The 22,659-nt window shown below is 36.4% G+C and overlaps 1 protein-coding gene across 2 annotated transcripts in view; it reads left to right on the top strand.

The window, feature by feature from the left end:
• Ppp3ca (protein phosphatase 3 catalytic subunit alpha) overlaps positions 1–22,659 on the top strand; it is a 308,806-nt gene that overhangs the window by 133,878 nt on the left and 152,269 nt on the right. For both annotated transcript variants that reach the window (XM_026398115.2, XM_026398113.2), the window contains exon 2: positions 12,043–12,243. In XM_026398115.2, coding sequence (XP_026253900.1) covers positions 12,043–12,243 — 201 coding nt within the window. The remainder of the gene's footprint in view (positions 1–12,042; positions 12,244–22,659) is intronic.

The following is a 22,659-nucleotide window of genomic DNA, read 5'->3' as shown; positions in this document are numbered from 1 at the left end:
TTAGGCTTATAAGGAAAATTGATTTAAGTTAGTTTTTTTTTATACTTAGATAATGGGTAGATTTTTTATTCTAATATTTAATGAATGAGTGTACCCTACTTGTCATTTTAAAAAATACACCTGATACATTGAGTATTAACAAATTGAAGAATATTTTGAACTTCATAATGAATTCCCACATTTTTTGGGAATAAAGACCTTTTCCTGATTTGAGTCATATACCAAAAATAAAAGGATTGGCAAGGTATTTAAACATTTGTTTAAGTGCCACCGGAATCAGGAAAGGCGGTATTTTGCTGAAGATGAAATTATCACATAACTAGGACAGCTCTTAAAAACAGTAAGTAATTTAAAATTCTGTATAATGATAGTGTATACCTTTCCCTTTCTTTGAAGCAGAGTGCATTGTTTAGTGAGTGATCTGTTATAAGAGATAATTATGAAGTGTGAAATATATATCATCATGGACACTGTGGATATGCCCTGACATCCCTCAGGGAATTAGGAAATTTAGAATTCTATGCAGATGTCAATCGTGCCAGGAGCTCACCTCTTTCTATTTAGGGTGGTGAGAATGACTCTATTTGCTTCCTGTGGAATAATGGGCATAGATTTTGTGGCAAGGCCCTATTCTGAGTGTGGAATGGCCCTGTGGTTGGTGAGGATGATGGCAGGCACAGCTCTGAATGAGTGGAGCAGCATTATGTGTCAAGGGATTGCAACGTGAAACACAACCCAGTTTTTGGAGTAGTGCATGTTGTTACTCCATCTCATTTTATATTTGTGTGTGATTACTTTTCAGTGAACATATCTTACATTTGTATTAGCCTTTCAATATCTCTACATTTAGTAATTACTGACTTCTTAAGTGGGGATTTTAAGGCAGTGAATGATTTTAAATAACAAGGTAATTTAAAAAAAATAGTAAATGTCCATTCTACCAGCTCTGAGTTCTGCACATGTAATAAAGACCAAAATTTAATTTTATTAATTTAAAAATACCACTGACAGTGATTCCTAAATGGCCCACCATCACGTCTGGAGTGTTTTAAACTTGAATAATTAACAGTTTATGGGACTGATCCTTTTTTGAGTGCTCTGAGGAACCATAACCCAAAGTCATATATCATGAGAATTTTGTTGTCCTGTTTATCATTTAATATGTGCTTAGAATGAGCAAGATAAATCTCGGTTTTAGCTATTCTTGACAGATGCATTTCACAAAAAAATTTCCATTTGTGTCTGCTAGTAAGATGTGGACTTAGTCTGATTGGTTGCAGATAACTTGTCCTGCAGGTACTTAAAAGAGGGGACAGGAGGCTTTTCTCCTCCTGGATTTCTTATAATATAAAGGTGCTGAGAAAGTGAGTTTCATAAAATCTCAGATGTTTGTTTTAAGTTTAACAGTAAAAGTTATTTTCTATTGATGTACACTTCATAAAATGTTTATTAATAGAATTCCTATAAACTTGGAGAACATTTTGTCTAAAGGAAATATGTGAACTGTTCTTTGAAACTTAATGGGATAGTACTTTAGGAGCTTAAAATCACTGAAGCCCTGTGGTCTTGTTGTATCATTATTTTTATTATTATTGCATTAGTTTTTGTCATAAGTAACAGTAGATTTTATCTGTGATCCTACATTCATATATGGGACCAGAATCACGTAGCACATGAAAACTTTTGAAGTGACTTCTTCTCTTTTTGCAGTGTTCTGTCTAGAAGTTGCTCATTTTTTTTTTTACTGTGTCTGTCTGTGAGTCATCTTGGGAGTGGCCCCAGCTCCCATCCCACCATGTGGTATCTGTGGTCTCTTTCCTGAACAGGTACTTTAAATGACATTTTAAAAAGAAAGTTTTAGTTTCTAAGTTATTATGACAATAGGTCTCATTTTTATAATTATATACTTTTAGATCTGAAGAAAGTCAGTTTTCTATTCCCTTTTCTTAGAATACTTCTTCTTTCTTTCTTTCTTCTACCACGGGAATTTTTCCCAAATTGTGAGCAAGTAGGAAGTTTTTATTCATTGAACAACACATTGGTCAAATATCTACCCAATACCAGGTCACTGAGCTCAATGGAACTTGATTATTAATTGTTGTATGTAATTATTTTTGTTTTTTTTTTTTTGATTAGTGATTATTGATTGAGTCATTGTTTAATGTGAGGTTTAGGATTACCTGTAAATTTTCAATTGGAATTATAATTCCAACAATGTTTCCTTCATCATTTGAAAATTTTTTAATGATGTTCAAGATATGCTCTACATAGGAGTGTAAACTATTTTTTAATAATGACTCTTTTAAAGGGAATGAATTCTAGTCTCTTGATGATTTACTGTGAAATTGCCCATTTTCTATTTTTTTGATTAAGAAAATTAGTGTTTGATTTTAAATGAGAATTGGCAATTTCATTTTAAGGCTAAATACAAAAAATGAAAATAAAGTTTGAGAGGACCTGATTGTAGGTGATACTCATTAAAACATTCCACTTTTTAAATACAGAGAAGTGAAATATTGTGATTTGGGTCCTACACATTGGGGGAAGTAGGGATTGGGGTCTCTTGTATGCTGTATTATTCACATGAGCAAGTGTTTCTTTATCAAGGACCATTCAAAGCAGTTAAGTCTGGTCATCAGAATGAGGCAAACAGTGCAAGCATTACTGAAGCCTGGAGAGGCCCACTGGGCCTCATGTTACTGCAAACTGCTCTGGTGCCTACTGGGAGAAGGGAAGACAGAGGCAGGGCCCCAGGGAATTAAAGCAAACCTGGAGATTTCACTCCTGCCCCTTTCTCAGAGGGGTGACTCCTCTGAGGCCAAATATTTCGATCTTTGCTTCACTGTGGTGCAAAGATACAAAATGCTGTATAATAGTTTTTTTTCTTTTTCTGTTAAATGATCACCCTTCATAGGCAAAAGCGGCAGCATGGTAACATCCCCACATTGCCACTTAGGCTTACATTATTTGATGTTATTTGGGACAGAGATTTGCCCTTTTATGGAGACCCTTTCAAAGGAGAAAGTTTATTCATTAAAAAAATGATTCATGTATCATTATATGTGTTTTAATCACAGATGATAGGGACTGCGTTGGGCACAGGTGGGCATGGAAAACAGGTGACCATCTAGAGTTGAATTGTGAATGCGAAAGGAAAGAGTTGCATGTGGGCATAGATGGATTTTTTGCATATCCATTTACAAGTTGCTCACTGAGGACAAAGAAGTCAGTATTCCATTTTGCAGGGCTGTTATTTTTTAATACAGGGGTTTCTAAAGTTCTTATTTATCACAGAATGTCTAATAAAGTAGTTCAGCTCCAATATAGGTAAAGCTTTTGCTTACTTTATGTTTTACGTTTGAGTAGAGGACTTCTGAGGGGTCCAGTGTGCCTTGGCTTCACTAAAGTTTTAGAATCCCTGGGAAGTCTTCATTTCTGCAGGGCAGTTATCATGTTTAAAGGGCTTGCTCACTTGGGATATAAATTATAATTGTGTGAAGTATCTATCATTATTTGTTTCTTGATTTTAATCTCCTATGATATATTTCTCTAGAGAAAATGTCCAAACCAAAAAACAAAAATAATTTTAAAAATTAAATAAATAAAATAGAGCATATAAATAAATAAATAGAAACATCTGTTGAAAGTCATCCCAATGAGAGAATTTTATGCATTACTATAAGTTTTGTTCTGGAGATTACTGTAAATATTCTTTGCTGAAAATATTGCTATAGTCATTTCACACAGCATTGAGATTTTTCAATGTAGCTGAAGTACTTCCTAATGTAACCAAATATATAGGTTTTAAGTTAAAGTAAAAAAAAATGCAGATCTATAAAACAATAGCTCCTCAATTATATATTTAAAAATTTTAAAGTATTTATTTTTACTTAAATATTTGAATTAAAACATTTAATGTTTAATTAAAATTATTAATTTAATCTAAACATTCAATAGTATTTCAAAATCAGATGATGTACTTTTGTTTTGCTGGTGTCCATATATGAAACAGTGACCACCATGTAAATTACTAGACTTTTGGATATAACATTTGCATTTTACAAATTAAAAAATATTTTTTTGAGCAATGGTGAAATATTTTGAAACTCTTAAAATAAAACTTTTGTCAAATAACCTTTCATGTTGAGTCACTATTACATAATTCATTATATAAGCTATTTTACATTGTAATGGAATGAATTACCCAAAATATCAAAAATTAAAATAGTACAAAACTATGTGTGGAGGGGGTTGTGAACTATTACCTGTTCCTTTGTTCTTAGGTCCTTATAGATAAGAATGCATGGTGGCAGGAGAATAAGAAAAGCTATATGTGCGAACAAAAAGAAGTACTGTATATAAATAAGCATATTTAAATGAAATCTATTTTAAAATTCAGTTAATAAAAGAAGCTATGACTATACTATTCAGGTACTCATTTTCTCTAATTAATCATTAATCCCTGTAGTAAGTTGTTGTCTGATATTTATTGAATAATTGCTTATAGCATGTAACACAGTTAAGTTTGATACATACTATGAATGATATATAGTCCATAAGCCAGAGAGCAAAACAAAATTGCTATTTCAATGAAAGCCTGGAGTCCATTTGTAACGTACCCTTTTATTATCACTTTTGGGATGTTACATAAAATATGATTTGTCCTGTATTTGCATGTGAACATTCAGGAAAACCAAAGGGGGTATTTAATTTGCTAGTGAAATTATCAGGACACATACTGTGTTTGTTAATTGAATATATTTTAAGGCTTAGGACTTCTACAGTAGCATTTAAAGGAGCTGGGTAAGGCGATCTGTGCTAAGGATGGAAGTCGTCATCACAGCAGTAGGAAAAACACCGGCAAATTAGTAACAGAATTTTACTTATAGATCTATGAATAATCATTTTTTAATCTTAAGTGGGACTGGATGTTTCTGTTTACAAGCTAGTCAGCCATACTTGAGGTAGGCATGCATATTTTAATTTGACAGGCATTAATATCTATAATAAAAACTAGACTTCCAAACAAGCAAGTGATGACTATCTGCAGGAGTATAAATGTGTTCTTATGGTTGGATCTTCTTAGAGAATAGCTGCAGTTTAGCTCTATTTCCCAGGCATGTTTTGCATACTTTGCATACAGATATGCTGTGTGTGGATCAAAAAAATTCTGAACTCTGTATAAATTAAACCAAATTGCTCAATATTAAAGCACAAATAAAAATTTGGGTGGCTGGGGATGTGGCTCAAGTGGTAGCGTGCTCGCCTAGCATGCATGACACACTGGGTTCGATTCTCAGCACCACATAAAAATAAGAATGCAGATATATATAAAAGTAAAAGTTTTAAAAAAATTGGCAAAAAGTGTTTTACTTCCTTTTACATATTTCTTCATTTTCTTCAGAAGTAGAGTCAGATTTCACATATGTTGATGACTGATGGTGGAGTTACTTTTGTATATTTTAATTGGTATATTGTATTTTAGAATAGCTGAACTAAACAGTTCATTATGTCCCTTTACAATAGAATCTTGTCTTCTGGAGTCATCTAAAGTTTATGTATTTATTAAACACTTGAAGAGAACTATTCATCTAGATCATAGTATTTCTAGGAACCTAGATTTAACCATTGGATGTATAAAGATTTTTTTGTGGATAAAGATACTTTTTCCTCCTGCTTACTGCTTACATTTTGTTTTATTATCTTTAAATTAATTCTTCAATTTTATAGTCTATCATTTTGCCAAACTTTCTAAAGCAACTAATAATAACACAGGGAACTCTTCAAGTATCTGTGTCTGCTTATGATTATTTTCTGTTACCCAATTTCCCCAGCCCTTCTCATTGCCTAGTATGTAATGTGGTCCATAAATACTTCAGAGGTGCTTCATGATGGATTGGTTAATTGACATGGTTTGATTAGAATAGAGGTTGGTAACATATACAGATTTCCAGAAGGGAATGGATGGAGTGCCAATCTGAGGTCAGGCCAGAATGTGTTTTGTGTCTGACATGTGATATCCTTAAGCTGTTTTCTTAACATGTGCTGACACAAGTATCTTTGACAGCCCTTGTGCAGAATAGCCACATAAAATATGGGACAAGAGCTCTTCCTGTGCATGTCCTGATTACAGAAAGGGATAAATAAACGTGTCTGGACTTGCAAAGACATTGCATCTGCTGTGGTTGATTGACTGGCCTGAAGCCTGTTTGGGGGAAGATTAAATGGCTTGGCATTTGTATGCCTTTGCTTGCAGTATAGGCTTGTGGATCTCAAATTGGACTTCACATTGGTATTATCTGGGATTCTTTAAAAATATGCCCATGCTTTAATATTGTCTGGTACCCCTTTAAAATAATACCAATGACTTGGTTTTACCCTAAACTAATTAAATCAGAAATCTCTAAAGGTAGGGAATGGGCAAAATGTACAGTCAGTTTTGAAGTAGTTTGAAGTTTTGTAGGAATCAAATGAAAGTTAAAAGAAAGGCTAAGGAATATAATTTCCATTCACCTTTTTCTCACTTACTGAGAAGGAATGCAGAATCTAGAACACCATTGTCCAGTAATAGGAAGTATATGTCACATAGTATTCTAGTTAAAGGATTACATGTCATTTTAAATGCTCACGTAGCCATATTTTTAAAAAGTAACAAAAATAGGTGCAATTAACTCAGAATCCAGGGTTTGAGATGAAACTCAATTCTCTGCTTCTGTCTGCAGGTGGGGTTTGTGTAAATTGTGGGACTCTGCAGCTGAGAAAGCCCATTTTAGTGTTAGCAGCTAATCACAGCAGGTGATGCCTGCTGGCATCAACTCTGAGGGTCACAGCTGGAAAAGTTGGATTCTTCTCTACTATTATTGAGTGGTGTATTTCAGCTCCTAATGGTGGGCTATGCCTTCCAGCAGCTCACCACCAATTTTTTCTGGGTTCTTGTCTTGCAAATTCAAAGAATGAAATCCATGGGTAATAATGGAAGGCAAGAGTGAAAGAGTGAAAGGAGTAGAATTGATTCAAGTGAGAAAGAAAGAGAGAGAACTTTCCTAGGGCCAGAGGGCACCTGATTGCAGGTTGCTGCTAGTCTAGCGGTTGATAACAGCTCTTGGGCTAATGCCTTCATTGATCCACATTTATGCTAATCAAGTCTTAAGAAAAGTTCGAACACTATTAGTTAGCCCTTGAGTCTGAAAGTTCCTGCAATCACCATTTGGGCCCCTCCCAACCTCCTTTTCCTTTGCTGCTCATTTGCCTGGGCCAGGCCACTGCTGGGCTGCTGGTCACTATACCCTAGCTCACCATGCCTCAGACTTGTGAGGGGATGATGGCAGGCTCTGTGCTGTTGCTGCCCATGGTCCCAGCCCACGCTCCAGTCTGCCCATTCCACCTCTGTCAACACTTCTCCTGGGGATTAGTCGGCCAACTGGCTCCCTGGTTGCCAGGCTGACGAGGACAAAGGCTAGAATTTAACTTCAGGAACAAATTATATCAACTCTTCTAAATCCAGGGCTTATTGTAGATTGGTGGCATATCTTGGCTTGGAATAGTTATTTTCAAGTGCTAACGAGCCATGTTAGCTAGTCAGTACCATATTGAACAATGCAGGAGTAGGTAATAGGGTGAGTTCAGTGGTAGAGCATGGGTTAGCATGCACAAGGCCCAGGGTTCATCCCCAGTTCTGACAAAATAAATAAATGAAACACAAAAACAAAACAATAAAAGCCCCAGAATTTGGTTAGCACTCCTTGGAAGCCATCAGCAGAGAAGAGCAAGGTGAGCCTTGCTTTCTACTCCTTTCTACTCTGGATATGCTTGAGTTTCCAGGTATGATATTGTTAGAGGACTAAAAGCAAAGGTTTAAAAAAATAACACTTTGTTAAATGTTCTTTTAAGTCCATTATTCCTTCTTGTCAGCATTTATGCTACTACTCCAGGCAGAGGTCAGGCAGCAGGAATCCTGTTCTTCCTTGTGAGGAAGGTGTTACCATGACAATGACTCAGATGTTTCCTATAAAATATTGGGAATCTCTTCAATAGTGGTTGAAGCAGCTCAGATTTGAAAAACAGATATTCCATACCTGGATCTACCCCAGGATGGTAAGAGAACACTTACAGTTACTTTGCCTCATAGTAGTTGTTTAAAATTTATTTAACCCAAAACTCAGGAAGAGAACCCCTGTTCTTTTGGAGGTGTGTTTGCCATCATCAGACACATCCTCTGACTACAGGTGTTTCTAAATTGGAACGCTTCTCTTTCTGGTGCATGCATAACTGGTAACAGCTTCAATATTAGTTGTATAGATGCCAATATTGGATATATGTGATTTGGGTCCATAATCTGGTAACTTTTCTCCATGTCAGATAGATGAAATCTGGTGTACCAGGAAATAGAAAAGCAGCAAAGCCACATTCTTGACCATTGGAAATGAAGATCTGCCAGATATCCCGTTCGTGACAGAAGAACACAATCCTAGTCCACTGTGTTGTTTGCTTTTTAAAGCCATCTGTGATGTTTCCTGTTAGGAGTCAGTCAAGGACTTACATGTCCCAAATTATAGCTAATTTACTGTTTTATTAATTTGAGGGGAAAAAAAGTGGCATCAATTGGGAATTGTAGAGAAAGCTGAGAGAATTTTTATCTATTTATAGGATGCTTCTAAGAAGTCTTACAACACTATATTCTGTACTTAACAGGCAATTTTAAGAAAATTGTTTTGGAAAGAGCCAACCCAAATATCAACAGCTATTTGAGACTCTGAAGCAGCACGCACAAACTTAATTTCTCTAGTTCTGGCCTATATCAAGGAAAGCAGCTTGTTATAATACTTAAAGCAAAGGAGTGGAGGAGAAATCTAATTTTATTATATGAAGCATAGTCACTTTCACAATGAGTTAATGAAGTAAAATAAAAAAAAAATGGTTTCCAAGCACATTGGATTCTTTGGTCCAAATAGTTCTTGTTCAATGTTTGGCACAGACCTACATGTGGGACACTAGATGAACAGAGAAAGCAAATAAATGTGACCTTTATAAAGCTGGTATTTTCTTTATGAAGCCAAAAGGTGCACAAACACACAAATATTAGCCCACTCTTATTTTTGTCCCAGAAAACTTCTCTTTGGCTGTCGGTTTCTCTGGGTTCGATCCTTGGCTTCACTGCTTCTCATCTTGGTTCCCTGAGGCCTTGCCATCTGTCTAACTGGTAAAGGGCCCGATCTCATCAGAATCCCTATCATCCAGTTGGAAACACTGCCCTCTGATTGGCCATTTTCCTCTTCGTTCTCACCCAGTTTATTTGCAACCAACTCCAGCATCTCGGTGCAGGTGGCTTTACCTTAGCCAGTTACTTTAGGATTAGCAATTACTGGAAGGAATAAAATCTGCATTGAAGGGTGGAGCATCTGTTATTGCAGTGATCTTGGCTTGGAGAGTCTAGGGACTTGGAGAAAGTCTAATTCTCAAAGGTGAGGCTCTCCCTGCGGTGCTCTTTCTTTGCCTCTCATCTTAAATGTTGCAGCACTTTCAGGTTTAATCCTTTGATCTGTGTGAAGTTAAATAAGACCATCAAGAGCAATGTGGCAGAAGCCCACTACTTTTTTCTGCCTGACAGTAAATCATCCCCCTTACTGTCTGTGCTCCTGTGATTCTTGTCTGAAAATCTTGCAGAGCCATTTGAACCTTTGCAGTTGTCTAACTCACATCTTGGCAATCTTTTTTTTTTTTTTAATTTTTAAATCTGCTCTTGCCCTGGCCCCAAGTATGTTTTTGAAGTTACCCCCTCACTATCCTCCATCTTGGTTTATATCCTATAGCCTGAATACTTTTGAAGCCATGCTAGGTAAGATATTTGTTAACCTCTAAACATACATAAAGAACTCAGTTAAAAACCAGTAATAATGTGGTCGCTGAAATGTCTCCATATTTTCTTTTCTTTTTTTCTCCCCATGTTTTCTTATTATCCACATTAGTCATCACTGCAAGAAATTGTGGGGGTGGCAACAAAATAAAGTGGACAAAATAACTCCCACGTTTAATGACCTAATTTCCTTTCTATTCTTACCTCCTTACTTAAAGCTTGAATTTTCTTCTGTTGAGCACAATGCTTTAACATTATACATTTTGCTTTTATTTTATAAAGCAGCCCCAAATCTTGAAACTAAAGATTTTTAATTGAAACTTTTTCTATTTATAAGAAACATCTCTCAGTATTTATTAGAATTTCAATTCCAAAATAGTGAGTTAGTAATCACTTTTTAATTATTAAATACTTTCTGGAAAGCAGTTTAGTTGCTAACACAGGTATTCTGGCATCCAACTGCCTGAGTTTCAACTCAATGTGTCTACACAAATCACCAGGTGATTATCTTGGGAAGGTGTTTATATTTTTGAGCCTCAAGTTTCTCCCCCACAGCAATGTTATGGGAACTAAATGAGTTTATACATAAACACATGTACATATACCTTACTCATCTTTCAGCATTATTGCTGTGTCCAATTTTATTAACCAAACAACACCTGGCAGAAAATAAATGCTCTATAACTATTAGCTACTGCCATTACTATTTATTTATTAAAACAGTCATCTGGTAGACATAATCCTCACTTTATGATGAGGTAACTAAAGCCAAAGGAGGTTATTGAATTTGCCCAAGGTCACTGAGCTGGGGAGTGTGCACTGCCAAGGTTTGCACCCAGGTTCCTTTAACCATGAAAGCCTCCTGCTTACCCAAGGAGTCTGTCACTGCCACTTTATTGTGGCGCCGTAGTTCCATAGATGTGGTTGGATTGTTAGGAAAATCATGCTTGCATCCATCCATAAAGGTTTATTTCCTGATATTTTTATAAAGTAGTTACAAGTTCCCTCGGATAACAAATTTGTGCTATTAGATTGCACAGAATTTCTTGGCACACATCCAGCTTCAGTCTTGCTCTTTTGAGAGAACCTTTTAGAAAGTGGGAGGGTCAGGTGTATTCCTTAACAATGTTTCTTCCTGAGAAAAGAACCTTCATGGATAGGCTCCCATTGCATGTGGGGCATTGCATATGGCACTTGAAAGTAACCTGAATCCACGTTTGTGCTCATTGCCAGATAGTGCTCATAGATCAGAGTTGTCACCCAGTGTGTAAAATAGAGAAATGGTGAGTTTTTGTGTGGCTCATTGACCTTTTATCAGTTATTTAACCTTTGTGATACCATCTCTGACATATGTCGGATGTCCTGGCACTGTACTGGAGTTTGGTGAACAGGCTGTGGCTGAATGAATGACTGAGTGGCTCACAGACATTAGGAAGACTGTAGCTATAAGGGAACTTCTCACAGTAAAGAAGGGGTGGGGTGGGTAGAAGAGAGGCTGTTTGGTTCTGAATCCAAGGAATAAGTAGTGTTTGTCTTTGTATCCTTTTCCTAATTATCTGTATCTCCTTTCTATTATATCATTTCCCTTGATCTTCAAGATACCCTTTCAGTTCAAGGGCACACACTTTCACATGCAAATCTTGATTTTTCCTGTTTAGTTTTTGGTGCATTTGCACCTTTCTGCTGAGTCCCTTCTCTCCTTAAACAGAGAATCAGTAGCTCAGTGCTGGGCTCCAGTTGGAGCAGTGAATCTGGTGGGACAGCTGTTTTCTGTTTCCTTAATCCCAGCAGAAGAGCCTGATTCACAGTGGAGAATTATCTTTGCCTTGGTCAGTTATGGTTGGATGTTTAGGAATTACTGTGTTTTGTGGAATGAGTTATTGCCTAACAAGACACTTTTCATTCCTTAAGAAAACAAAACAAAACTCAAACAGGATCTTTTATGTGTCGGAGAGAGTACTGAATGAATAACAAACTGCAAATTTCCTTTCAGCAATCACATTACATCTAGAATCAAAGGGAGAAAGATGTCTTCAATTCTTGATAATGCATGATCATATTTTAATGTGGGAACTTTTAAAAATATGTCTCTAGGTGGTTAGAGACAGGGATGGATATTTGGTGGTTATGACTAAATCTTTTGTTGTTGAATTTCGGTTAATGTAATAATTTGACTTTTTCTCTTTCAGCTGTTCCATTTCCTCCAAGTCACCGGCTCACAGCAAAAGAAGTGTTTGATAATGATGGAAAACCTCGTGTGGATATCTTAAAAGCACATCTCATGAAGGAGGGCAGGCTGGAAGAGAGTGTTGCATTGAGAATAATAACAGAGGGTGCTTCCATTCTTCGACAGGAAAAAAACTTGCTGGATATCGATGCACCAGTCACAGGTAAGTCCTGAGAATGGAGTCTGCCCACTTGTGCCTACACTGAGTCTTCAAATACTTTACCATCTTACTCTTTACTGTTGAATCTCCACTGAAGGACTAAGGATAGAATGTCTACAAAAATATTTTTTATTTTCTTGTACTAAGTACCTATAAAATTGTCATGTTCTAAAAGTGGTGTGCAATGTAGATGTAGTGAAAATATTCTGATATAATTAAGAATTGATACTCTCTGCCAGTGGAAACATGAATTGCCATAAAGCATACAGATTTATTCACTGGGAAAGATTAGGCTGAGTATTGTAAGTCTTCTACAGTGTTGACAAAGTCACCAAGTTAAACAGTGGTTCCCAAAGTGTGATTCCCAGACTGACATCATCATTGCCATCACCTGGAAACCTGTACAATGTAAACTCTCAGGGCCTACTCTCTGACTAGTCAATCAGGCAAATCTGATTCACTGGGGGGAGGCCCAACAACCTGTGTTCTATCAGGTCCTCTAGTTGTGTGGTCCTGTGGGTTCTAATGTACATTAAAGTTTGAGAAGCACTAGATTTTAGAAGAAGTCTGAATTTCTCTCTTTCCTATGGCATTTTCTACCTAGAAGATGAGTTTTTTAAATATTTTCTTTAGTTGTCAGTGGACCTTTACTTTTATTTATTTATTTATATGTGGTGCTAAGACTCAAACCCTCACATATACTAGACAAGAGCTCTACCACTGAACTACAACCCCAAACCTGGAAGATAAGTCTTTGTTTTTTAAATTTTTTTTGTTCTGTTACTTCTTGTGGACAGATTCGTATTTTGTGTAAGTTTGCTTCTTTTAGGCCATAACCGTTAAATCTTATCAGAAAAACAGAGCACCTAATACCCATGGAATTTTGATTGACTCTTTGTGGAGTCTGCTGTACTTGAAAGTTTTCATTTTTAAAGAAACTAAAAATGATTACTTTTCCTGGAAATATTTTTATTTTGGCAAGGGGAAAACATTTAGACATAGAATATTGTTCTTTTTGAAAGAAAGGGGTCATTTGAAAGTATCTCATGTACACTATGAAGAGTTTCTTTCTTTTAAATTTTCATGTACTTTTATTGTCCTTCATATACATATTTGAGTGTGCCTGTTAGAAGGAAAATAAGCTGTCTTGAACATCAGACTAGGCCATTCTTTATCAAAACATTTCTAATAATTCCTATTCCAAAGAAATTGGCCTTATTCACATATTAGTTTTGATTAGCAAGGCTATTTTTCTTGCTTTTAACATAGAAAAAAAAAATGACCATGGGTAGAGGCTGGCAGCAGGAAGAGTCTGCTCTAGTAGTTTTAACCTATCCATGGGCCATGGGCAACAAAATCAAGAGCTAACCCTGTGCCCGGCACTGTGAACATATTATACAGTTGAGTTACGTGTTATCTCCAGCTCCCAGGACTGTAAAAATACAAGGATAACACATGCTTTACTCTCTTGCATACCAAAATTCTAAAATTTTAAAGTGTCTATTACTTAAGAATCCACATTGGGGTGTGGGAATGTAGCTCAGTGATAGAACACTTGTCTAGCATGTGCCAGGCCCTGGGTTCAACCCTAGTACTGGTGAAAAGAATAAAAAAAAATCCATTGCAATGAATTCCCACCTAATATGTTATTAATATAAGCATTATATAATATCTTTATCATTAATTTTTATTAGAAAAATGGCATGATATTTTATTTACTTTACTTTTTCTTCACTTCCAATGAAGAGTTCATGTTGAATTCACTAATGAGCCTTGTAGGTGTTAATGGAAGTGATAAGTATAGCTAAAAGGAAATGTGTAAAATAGATATTCAAGGTAAAATGTTTTCTGGAATGGCTTAGTTATCTATTGTTTAATTAGGCTCTGTCCTGAAGGATCACACAGAGAGGATTTTGGAAGTCTCTTTTATAAGGACACTGATCTCAATCAGTAGGGTTCTGCCCCCAGATCTTAATCACCTCTTCAAGTCCCTACCCCCAGATACCTGCCCCTTGTTGATTAGATTTTAACATAGGCATTCCAGGGAAACATCCAGACCATAGCAACTGAGTTAGGATATATATTCCAGTTTATGATTTTTCTAAGCAAAAGCTGAAACATGGGGTGCATTCCAAGAAAAAGAGGGTACATTCATCAGATAAAATGACAATCTCTATGTATTTTGAGATAAAATTTAAGCTAATCTGAAATCTGGAATGCTCTGAAATTTGGAATTTTTTGAGCATCAGGTATCTTCTCAAAATTTCCAAATTTCAGAGCATTTCAGATTTTTAGATGAAGAATAAAGTCTCTGCAAATATTCCTAAATGTACAAACTCCAAAATTTGAAACACTTCTGATCCCAAGCATTTTGGATGACAGATATTCAACTTGTACTTCTTATAATTTATCAGTGAAATTTTATGATACATGATTGTATTCCAAGATTTCATTTTATCTGGACAGCTGAACAAACAGGATAGTATTTATTTTTAGATTTAGAATTTATTCTTTGGGCAGTTGAATCAGTAAAGTCTTCAATATTAGGCTGTGCAGTAAAAGGCATAGTCTGCACTTAAAAATCTTCAAGATAAAGTACTCTTTATGCAATTCAGAACTCCATACTTTAGAAGATAGAGAATCTAAAAATTTAGAAAAGAAGGAATAAGAAGAAGAAGAAGGGAGGGGTGAGGTGGGGAGAAGGAAAATAGTATAGTTACAAATGAGAACCTGTGAAGAAAGATTAAGAGAAAGAAGCAAGGACTTCTTATTAGGGAGGGTAAAAGCCTGAACCCTGACCTTCTAGTGGTTTTTAATGATATGCGATATAATATCTCACCCGGGATATGTCAAGTTCCTAAAATTGCTAAGGTGGTGGGTTAAGGTCCAAAATAAAAACCCAGTAACTTTTTGAGTAGAATATAAACTCTCAAAAGGATGTATCAAATATGTTCTAATTATACATGAAGTTGTTTCTCAGCTTTCTCTTTATCCTTCCCTCCTATTTTGTTGATAAAAATATTTTATTTTTAATTGTTTAGGGAGGAATCATGCTAACATCTGCCATGGTTTACTCACATTCAAAAGAAGCCTGGGAATATATGTCCTAGATATTGGAACTCTGAATTGCACTTCTTGGCATTAGCATTTCTTTAATGTTTAAGGGCACAAGGCCTCCTCCTTCATGTGTACATAAAGGAATGCAAATTTTCTATTCATTTAGAATTTCCCCCCTCAAATTCTGTATGTTTTACTTTGGAGAAGACAGACGGACCAGGGTGTTTCCTGCATCTGTCCCTTGGAAGAGAGTGATGAAGCAGTGTGAGTGTGGACGTGGAAGCCAACTAGCCATCTTCTCTGAGTTCCCTGTCAAAACAAGAGGGGTACCCCACAAGTTCTTTTCTTTCCTCTAAGCTGACTTTCCTGGTTCAAGTGGCAGCTGTTTCCGAGATTGAATTTGAAGTGTGTATTTCTGAGTTGGAGGCATCTTGTGAAGAAAATAAGCATCACTCTTTGACTTTCTTTGAAAAATTGAGTTGAATTTATCTCAATACCCTTGCAAGTGTACATATGAAAGATTCAAAAAAGCTTCACATATCAGTGTGGCCACTCATTTTAGAAATTCAATTTAGCAAGCATTTACTGGGCATCTGCCTGGTACAGGAGGTATGGATTATACACATGGGAATAAGACCAGGTTCTTGTCCTCCAAGGCTCAGAATGTAACAGGAAAACCCGAAACTGTTACTTGTCCAAAGATAAGTCTATCAAAGTATTGATTAGATTAAAGGTCTAGATCCTTTCAAACAAATTAAGAAGCATCCAAATAAATATAGCTAATTAATGGACAAAAAGGTTTTCTGTCGTTTAAGTGTCTACAGTTTCTCTAACAGTACTCAATGATGATTATATTCTGTTTTTGAGTTTAAGAAACTGCTAAATAGCTGAGATTCTAACTGACCTGAAGATGATTGAGATCTGTTTTAGAAGGTTAGTACCATGCATGATGTATGAGATGTAGTCCTTGACTAGAATATTCAAGGTCCACTTGCAGAATCAGACACATAAACAGATAATTACTATATAACATATGTATGTATTTACCAGGGATTAAACCCAGGGGCGATTAACCACTGAGCCACATTCCCAGCTCTTTTTTGTATTTTATTAGAGATAGAGTCTCGCTGAGCTGCTTAGGACCTCACTAAGTTGCTGAGGCTGGGTTTGAATTTGTGATCCTCTTGCCTCAGCCTCCTGAGTCACTTGGGATTACAGGCATGTGCCACTGCACTCAGCCACTATATAATTTTTAAAGATCTGTATTGAAGGTATCTAAGAACTGGTGTGGCAGTCAGAGAAAGGAATGTAGATAGCCATGAAAATGTTGACATATTACATGATGTTTAAATTGAACCATGTATTATGAGTAGAATTTTACTTTGTAAAAATGCTAGGGGCAGGGAATGGTGGTTCACACCTGTAATCCCTGCAACTCTGAAGGCTCAAGCAGGAGGATCCCAACTTCAGGGCCAACTTGGTCAACTTAGTGGGACCCTGTTTCAAAACACAAAAAAATAAAAAGCCTGGGGATGTCGCTCAATGGTATAGCACTCATGGCTTCTATCCCTAGTATCCTCCCAAAAAAGAAAAATAAAATGCTGGGGGAAGGGTATTCTAGATTAAGACAAGAGCATATTGATATATTGATGACTCTGGTGGTGTTTTGTGAAGTGGCAAGGCTTGTTCTTGGAGGATTGTTGTGGAAAGAAAGGGTTTCAGAGGGTGTGAGAGGTAGAGGGGCCAGTGAGTGGACCTGGTTGGAAGGCCAGGGTCACATTCTAAAGCTCTGTCAGTAGTGGGGAGTCCATGCTTTCATGGGTCTTTGAGCAGGGCCCTTACATAATGAAGTGAGTGCCTAGGAGAGCATCCTGGTTGAGATAAAGTAGGGTGGGGCAGAGGAACTCTTGGGAGAGAGGTTGATTAGGAACCTTTTATACTCCATTAGGGGAGCCAGGATGACTTTGGCAGGGTCGAGGGATTGGATTCAACTTTTATTACATGGCCTTTTAAATAAATGACTGTCAAAGTTGATTTTAAAACATCTGTTTAGTTTGTATTTTAAATATCAACATCTATTAGAGACTTTTGACTATGGTAAAAGGGTTTAGGTAGGAGATCCAATTTGCTACATTTCTTCTTGAATTTCTCATATTTTCCTGTTTTCCCTTTGGCTTAGCAGGGAACATTCTGCTTATTTGTAAAGCAAAGGCAGACCAGGAGCTGAATAGTGATTTAGAACTCATTTTCTGCTCTCTGGGCTGAGGGGATAGGCCAGCATCCGCTGGGCAAACTGCTAATCTCTCCGGTTTGTCTGTTTCCTGCAGTGGGGGATTTGTCTCTAGGGCAGAAAAGGATTCCCTCGGTGGCCGGGCCTGCCATTTAGCATGTCAGGCAGTTGCCAGGAGAACCCTTTGGCTTTGTTCCTGGATGTGAGAGTGGACTGGTGGCCAAGTTTAAGGTCATGGCATTCCTTCCCTTACAGCAGCTGACGTCAATTAGGAGAATTCCCCTTGCCTGTGCTCTGGGGAGAGTTCAGTGGGGATTGGAATCCGATTTCGACCTAAAAGATCAGTGTTTATTCTTCTCGTACTATCACTTGTCATTATGAGGCGGTGTGATCTTAGTTTATATGGGGATAAAATATAGCTTTGGGGGCATGTTGCCCACTTGGAACTTCAGTGGCCCAATCTTTGGGGCCTGCTCTGCAGCCAGAGGCCTATTTTGGTATCTGGCCCACTGCTGGCAAGTCAGCATTTTTCTGTCCTAGCCTGTGGCAGCAGCACATCATCTTGTTGTCCTGATTCTCTTTAATTTTAGGCTTTTTTTTTTTTTTGAGATAATGATGATAATAGGTCACTGCATGTGAGCCAAAGTCCTTTTCACTCATCCATTCACCTCTCTGGTCTTGGATGTTTTTAGGAAGCCCATTTTACAAATGAGAAAAGGGCAACTCCACCACAATGATATCTCCAATCTTGAGCATGGATTAGAATTACCTGGAGGGCTTTGTAAAACATAGGTTGCTTGGTCTGTCTGTTACCATCTAGGGTTTCTGGGTTTGTCATCTCTGTTTAGCAAAGAATTGAAGGAGAGGACACAGAGACAGCATGCAAGTAGCAGGTTTATTGCAAAAGCAACAGAGGTACAGAGAGAAACTTCTATGGAAAGAAGGGGCCCCAGAGCTGGGAATCTGGTGTGGGAGTTTTGGCCTAATCTTTTTATGATCTCTGGAATTTCTTTTTTTCCTTTTCTCCTCCCCTGTCCATGCTCTCCTCACCATTATTGATTGGTGCCCCTCTATCCATGTAATCTGTTTTAGTTTTTTCTGTTGGATCCTCCACTGAGGAGCGCAAGTAAGGAAGTGTCTGTCTAATTGGGTTCACCACTTACATCCATGAATGCTTTTGTCAAGCAGGAAGTTGACCTCATCAGAAGACCCTCTCTATGCTCCTTTTTTCTGGCCCTGCCACTAACTTCCTCACTCACCATCTTGTCCTGGCTGCCTAAGCCCTTCTACATCTCCTACATGGCCTTCAGAGTTTCTGATTCCTTAGGTCTGGAGTAGGACCTGACAATTTAAATATCTAACAAATTCCCCAGTCATAATGATGCTCTTGATCAGGCACCAAACTATGGAAACCACTGGTTTAAGTACTTGGACTGCCCTTTCATAGCTAGTAAGGTAAAGACCTTGCTTTGGTCAGACATCATCTACTTAACTCATTCTTAGTTATACTATGTTGTATATACACTGTTCAACCTGGATATTAAAGAATTGGAGTCACATGCTTTCAGTTCATTTGATGAGAATTTCTTTCTTATTCATTAACTAAAGAAAATATGAAGAATGCTGAAGCTAAAGGTTCTCAAGAAATGTAAGGGATAAATTATTTTGCCTGCTGATTATATTTATTGCATTCTACATTAAAATGTGTTACTATAATAGAAGCAAGGCAAAACAATATTGCTTAGCATTTGGGGGGGCATAGAGTATTATCTATTTAGTTTTTCCAGTAAAAAACATTCACAGGACTTATCTTTACATCCTGTCCCACAGTTGAGTATAGGAAGCCACTATAATTTGTAAAGGAAAGAAAGAATCAAAAGCATGTTCAAGTGAACTGGGAGTATTATCTATTTAGTTTTTCCAGTAACAAACATTCACAGGACCACTTTTGTGGCTCAGCCATGGAAATTCAGTGTTTGTGTGCATAAGTCAGTAATAATCTACTGACCTCAATAAACATGGACCACCATTCACAGAACATATCTGATGATCATTACAATTATACTATAGTTACAAACACAGATATTTTTTACTTTAAAACTCAGTATTCCATGCCTTTCTCAGTTTTTGGTCAGTTGTTACTTTTCACAAATAGAGAAGTGTTTGAGTGCTTTAGTAATGCAACTCCTGTAATTGTTTTCATAGAAACATGAACATTCCCCCAAATTCTTTTAAATCTGAAAAGGATCACTTGGAGTAATAACTACTCTGGTTCTTCTGAAGAAGGTTAGATATATGAAAATTAGTACTACTGTGGCTTTTCAGAGAAAAAGTATTTCAAATAATGGTGTTTCAAATAATGCTGAAATACCTACATGTAAAGAAAGTCTCTTAGGTACTTTAAAGGGAAAATGTAGGTGTTTGCTTTTATCTACCCAGGTTGTATCCAAGTTTTCAATCTGATTCATGTTCTAGATTCCCATTGGCTCCTTCTTGAGCCAGTAACACTTATGGGCTATAAGGGAAAGTCCTAAACATGGGTTGTGGACTGGTACTGATCCATGATGAAGTTTTTACTGAGCCAGAATGGAATTATCTTTCCTATTTTAGTGAGACTACTTTCTTTTTGTATAAAAAACTATGGTGGCAGTGGATGGTAATTCTTTTTTATGGCTTTTTGGTGGAAAAATTAATGACCTGTTATTGTTGTAGGGCTCACTCATATTTGTTGAACTCTTTATCATCAGTCACTGTTACAAACACTGTTCTTTTCAACCCTTAGAGTTCACACAGCTCTATGAAAAAATTATTGTTCTCACCCCCATTTTAGGAGTGACGAAATTGAAGCACAGTGAAATTGAGTATCCTTAGGACAGTTAACCAGGTAGCAAGTGCCAGCACTGGGGTGAGAACTCAGGCAGTTTGGCTGTGTGATTTTGCATTTTATTTGGTGATAGAGGTTAATTTTGCAAGTCCATGACATCATTAAGTCTGGAGTGGCCATTTAGCTCTATTGTCCTGAACTATTTTTTGTTGTTATTATTGTTGTTTCTTTTTATTGTTCCACTAAATGTTAAATATATAGGACACATATATTTTCATTTTGGGATGTTCTTCTATTTCAGAATAGTTTTAATGTAAATGCACTGCTGATTTGCACAGAGTGCATCATAATAATGATATAATGGAAACCTCTGAGTTTATATGTGTGTGTGTGTGAGAGAGAGAGAGAGAGAGAGAGAGAGAGAGAGAGAATCATTTAAATAGCAATTATCTTTTTATTGTTCTCTTTTTCTTAAATTGTTGATTTTTCCAGAATGTATTGATTTTGATCTTAGTGCAGTGTTTGACCCTGAGATACTGGATAAATAAAATACTCAAATTTTTCAGAAGTCTTTTCTCCTAGAAGAATTTGTGGTTTAATTAGTTGAAGAATAAGAGAAAGAATGTGTTAAATTTTGAGGTAAATGCTTTACTAGTATAGTACTTGAAATTAGTTTCTTGGTATGTAAAATGTATTATTTAAGAACATTAATTGCTTTTATAAACATCTTGCTAATGGAAAGATTTATTACCTGAGAGGAGGCTTGTAGGCAGTTTATTCCTGTCTTTGCTTCTGTCTTGGAGGGCAAAAGCTCATCTTTCTCCTGAACCTTGTACAGATTGCCAGCAGCATCACTGAGTGACTCTTTTCTCATCAAGTAACATGGAAGTCCATGGAATGGTTTAAGAACTAGGTCAATCTGTTGAAGAGGAGGAGAAATAGCTTTCAAATCCAGTGTTGTTTTCCTCATATGAAATCCTAAAAGGTTTATGTTAGTGCATTGTGTATATCTACTTACGTGTGTGTGTGTGTATGTGTGTGTACATTAATATGTAGGTATGTAGGGAGAAATAACAAAGTGGTAATAATTCTCTCTTTAAGTTGTTTTTATCATAGGGAAAATAGCATTTATTTAAAAATAGGATTGTACTGATTATATGATGGTGGAGAAACTACAGCAAATCCCATTTTCAGGGGTCTTTATTCAGGTATTTTGTTGTTGTTTTTCAGAGATCTTCATGAAACCACATCCTATTTTAAAATTCTGAACATTTCCATGTCTGCTCACGTGGTTATTTTCTGATTCTAATTTATGGTATCATATAATGTTTTTCTGCAATTAATTTCTATTCTTATTTGGTTTGGCAGTTGGTGTGTCCACTTATCTGAGTAAGTGGCTTTATTTCATTGTGTTCCTGGAGATCTCTGGACAGCATGGCTTTTGAATTTCATAGTCGCTAGTTAAATATGTCAGTGAAGTAAACCTGGCCTGTTTTATTCTTTCTGTAAACTTATCTCTTTAGTTTCTTTCTTAATTCTCTGTGCTTCTATACTTTTTAAAAAAATTAATTAATTTATTTACAATAAACAAACCTCTGTGCAAGAATAAAATAAAGATTAGTGGGAAGGAAAATTGTACATAAAAATACCATTTTTAGGCTGGGATATATCTCAGGTCTTAGAATGCTTGCCTCGAGTGTACAAGGCCCTGGGTTCAATCCCCAGCACCACAAAACAAAGACAAAAACGAAAAAAAAAAATTTATCTAAAATGATTAACTGAGCATCCTTTTTCTCTTCTGGCTCCATTTGTAATGAATTCCTTTTTTCCTTCACAAAATTAATGTCAAGTTTACCATTTTATTTATACTGTGCTCATTTTCAGGTTCATGTTTTGTTATATTCAAAAGAGTATTTTTAAAAGGAAAGTATTATGATTGAGTCCTTTGAATTTCATGATTAGTGTCAGACATTTTGATATTAAAAAAATCTATTTGGAATTCTTGAACCTGATTCAGAAACAGTTGTTAATGCTCAGGATTTCCAAATGTGTTGCCTGATTTAAGATGCCATCTGGTGGTATGCATTTGATACATCTAGCTGTACTTTTTAACTGCCATCAGAGTTGTATGTCCTTTATTACTAATGAAGAATGTTTTTTAAATAACAGGTGAGGACATGTGTTTACATGTCAAACAACAGATACTTTATATCTTCCTTTGTGTTTTCTCAAAATAGTAAGCAAATTTGCTTTGCCTTATTAGCATAGTAATTTGATTCTTTAGGGAAAAACATTATAATCAGGCTCC

The sequence above is a fragment of the Urocitellus parryii genome, chromosome 10 (genome assembly GCF_045843805.1).
Source record: "Urocitellus parryii isolate mUroPar1 chromosome 10, mUroPar1.hap1, whole genome shotgun sequence".
Taxonomy (NCBI): domain Eukaryota; kingdom Metazoa; phylum Chordata; class Mammalia; order Rodentia; family Sciuridae; genus Urocitellus; species Urocitellus parryii.
Note: the sequence above shows the minus strand (reverse complement) of the source record. Positions and strands in the feature narration are given on the sequence as shown.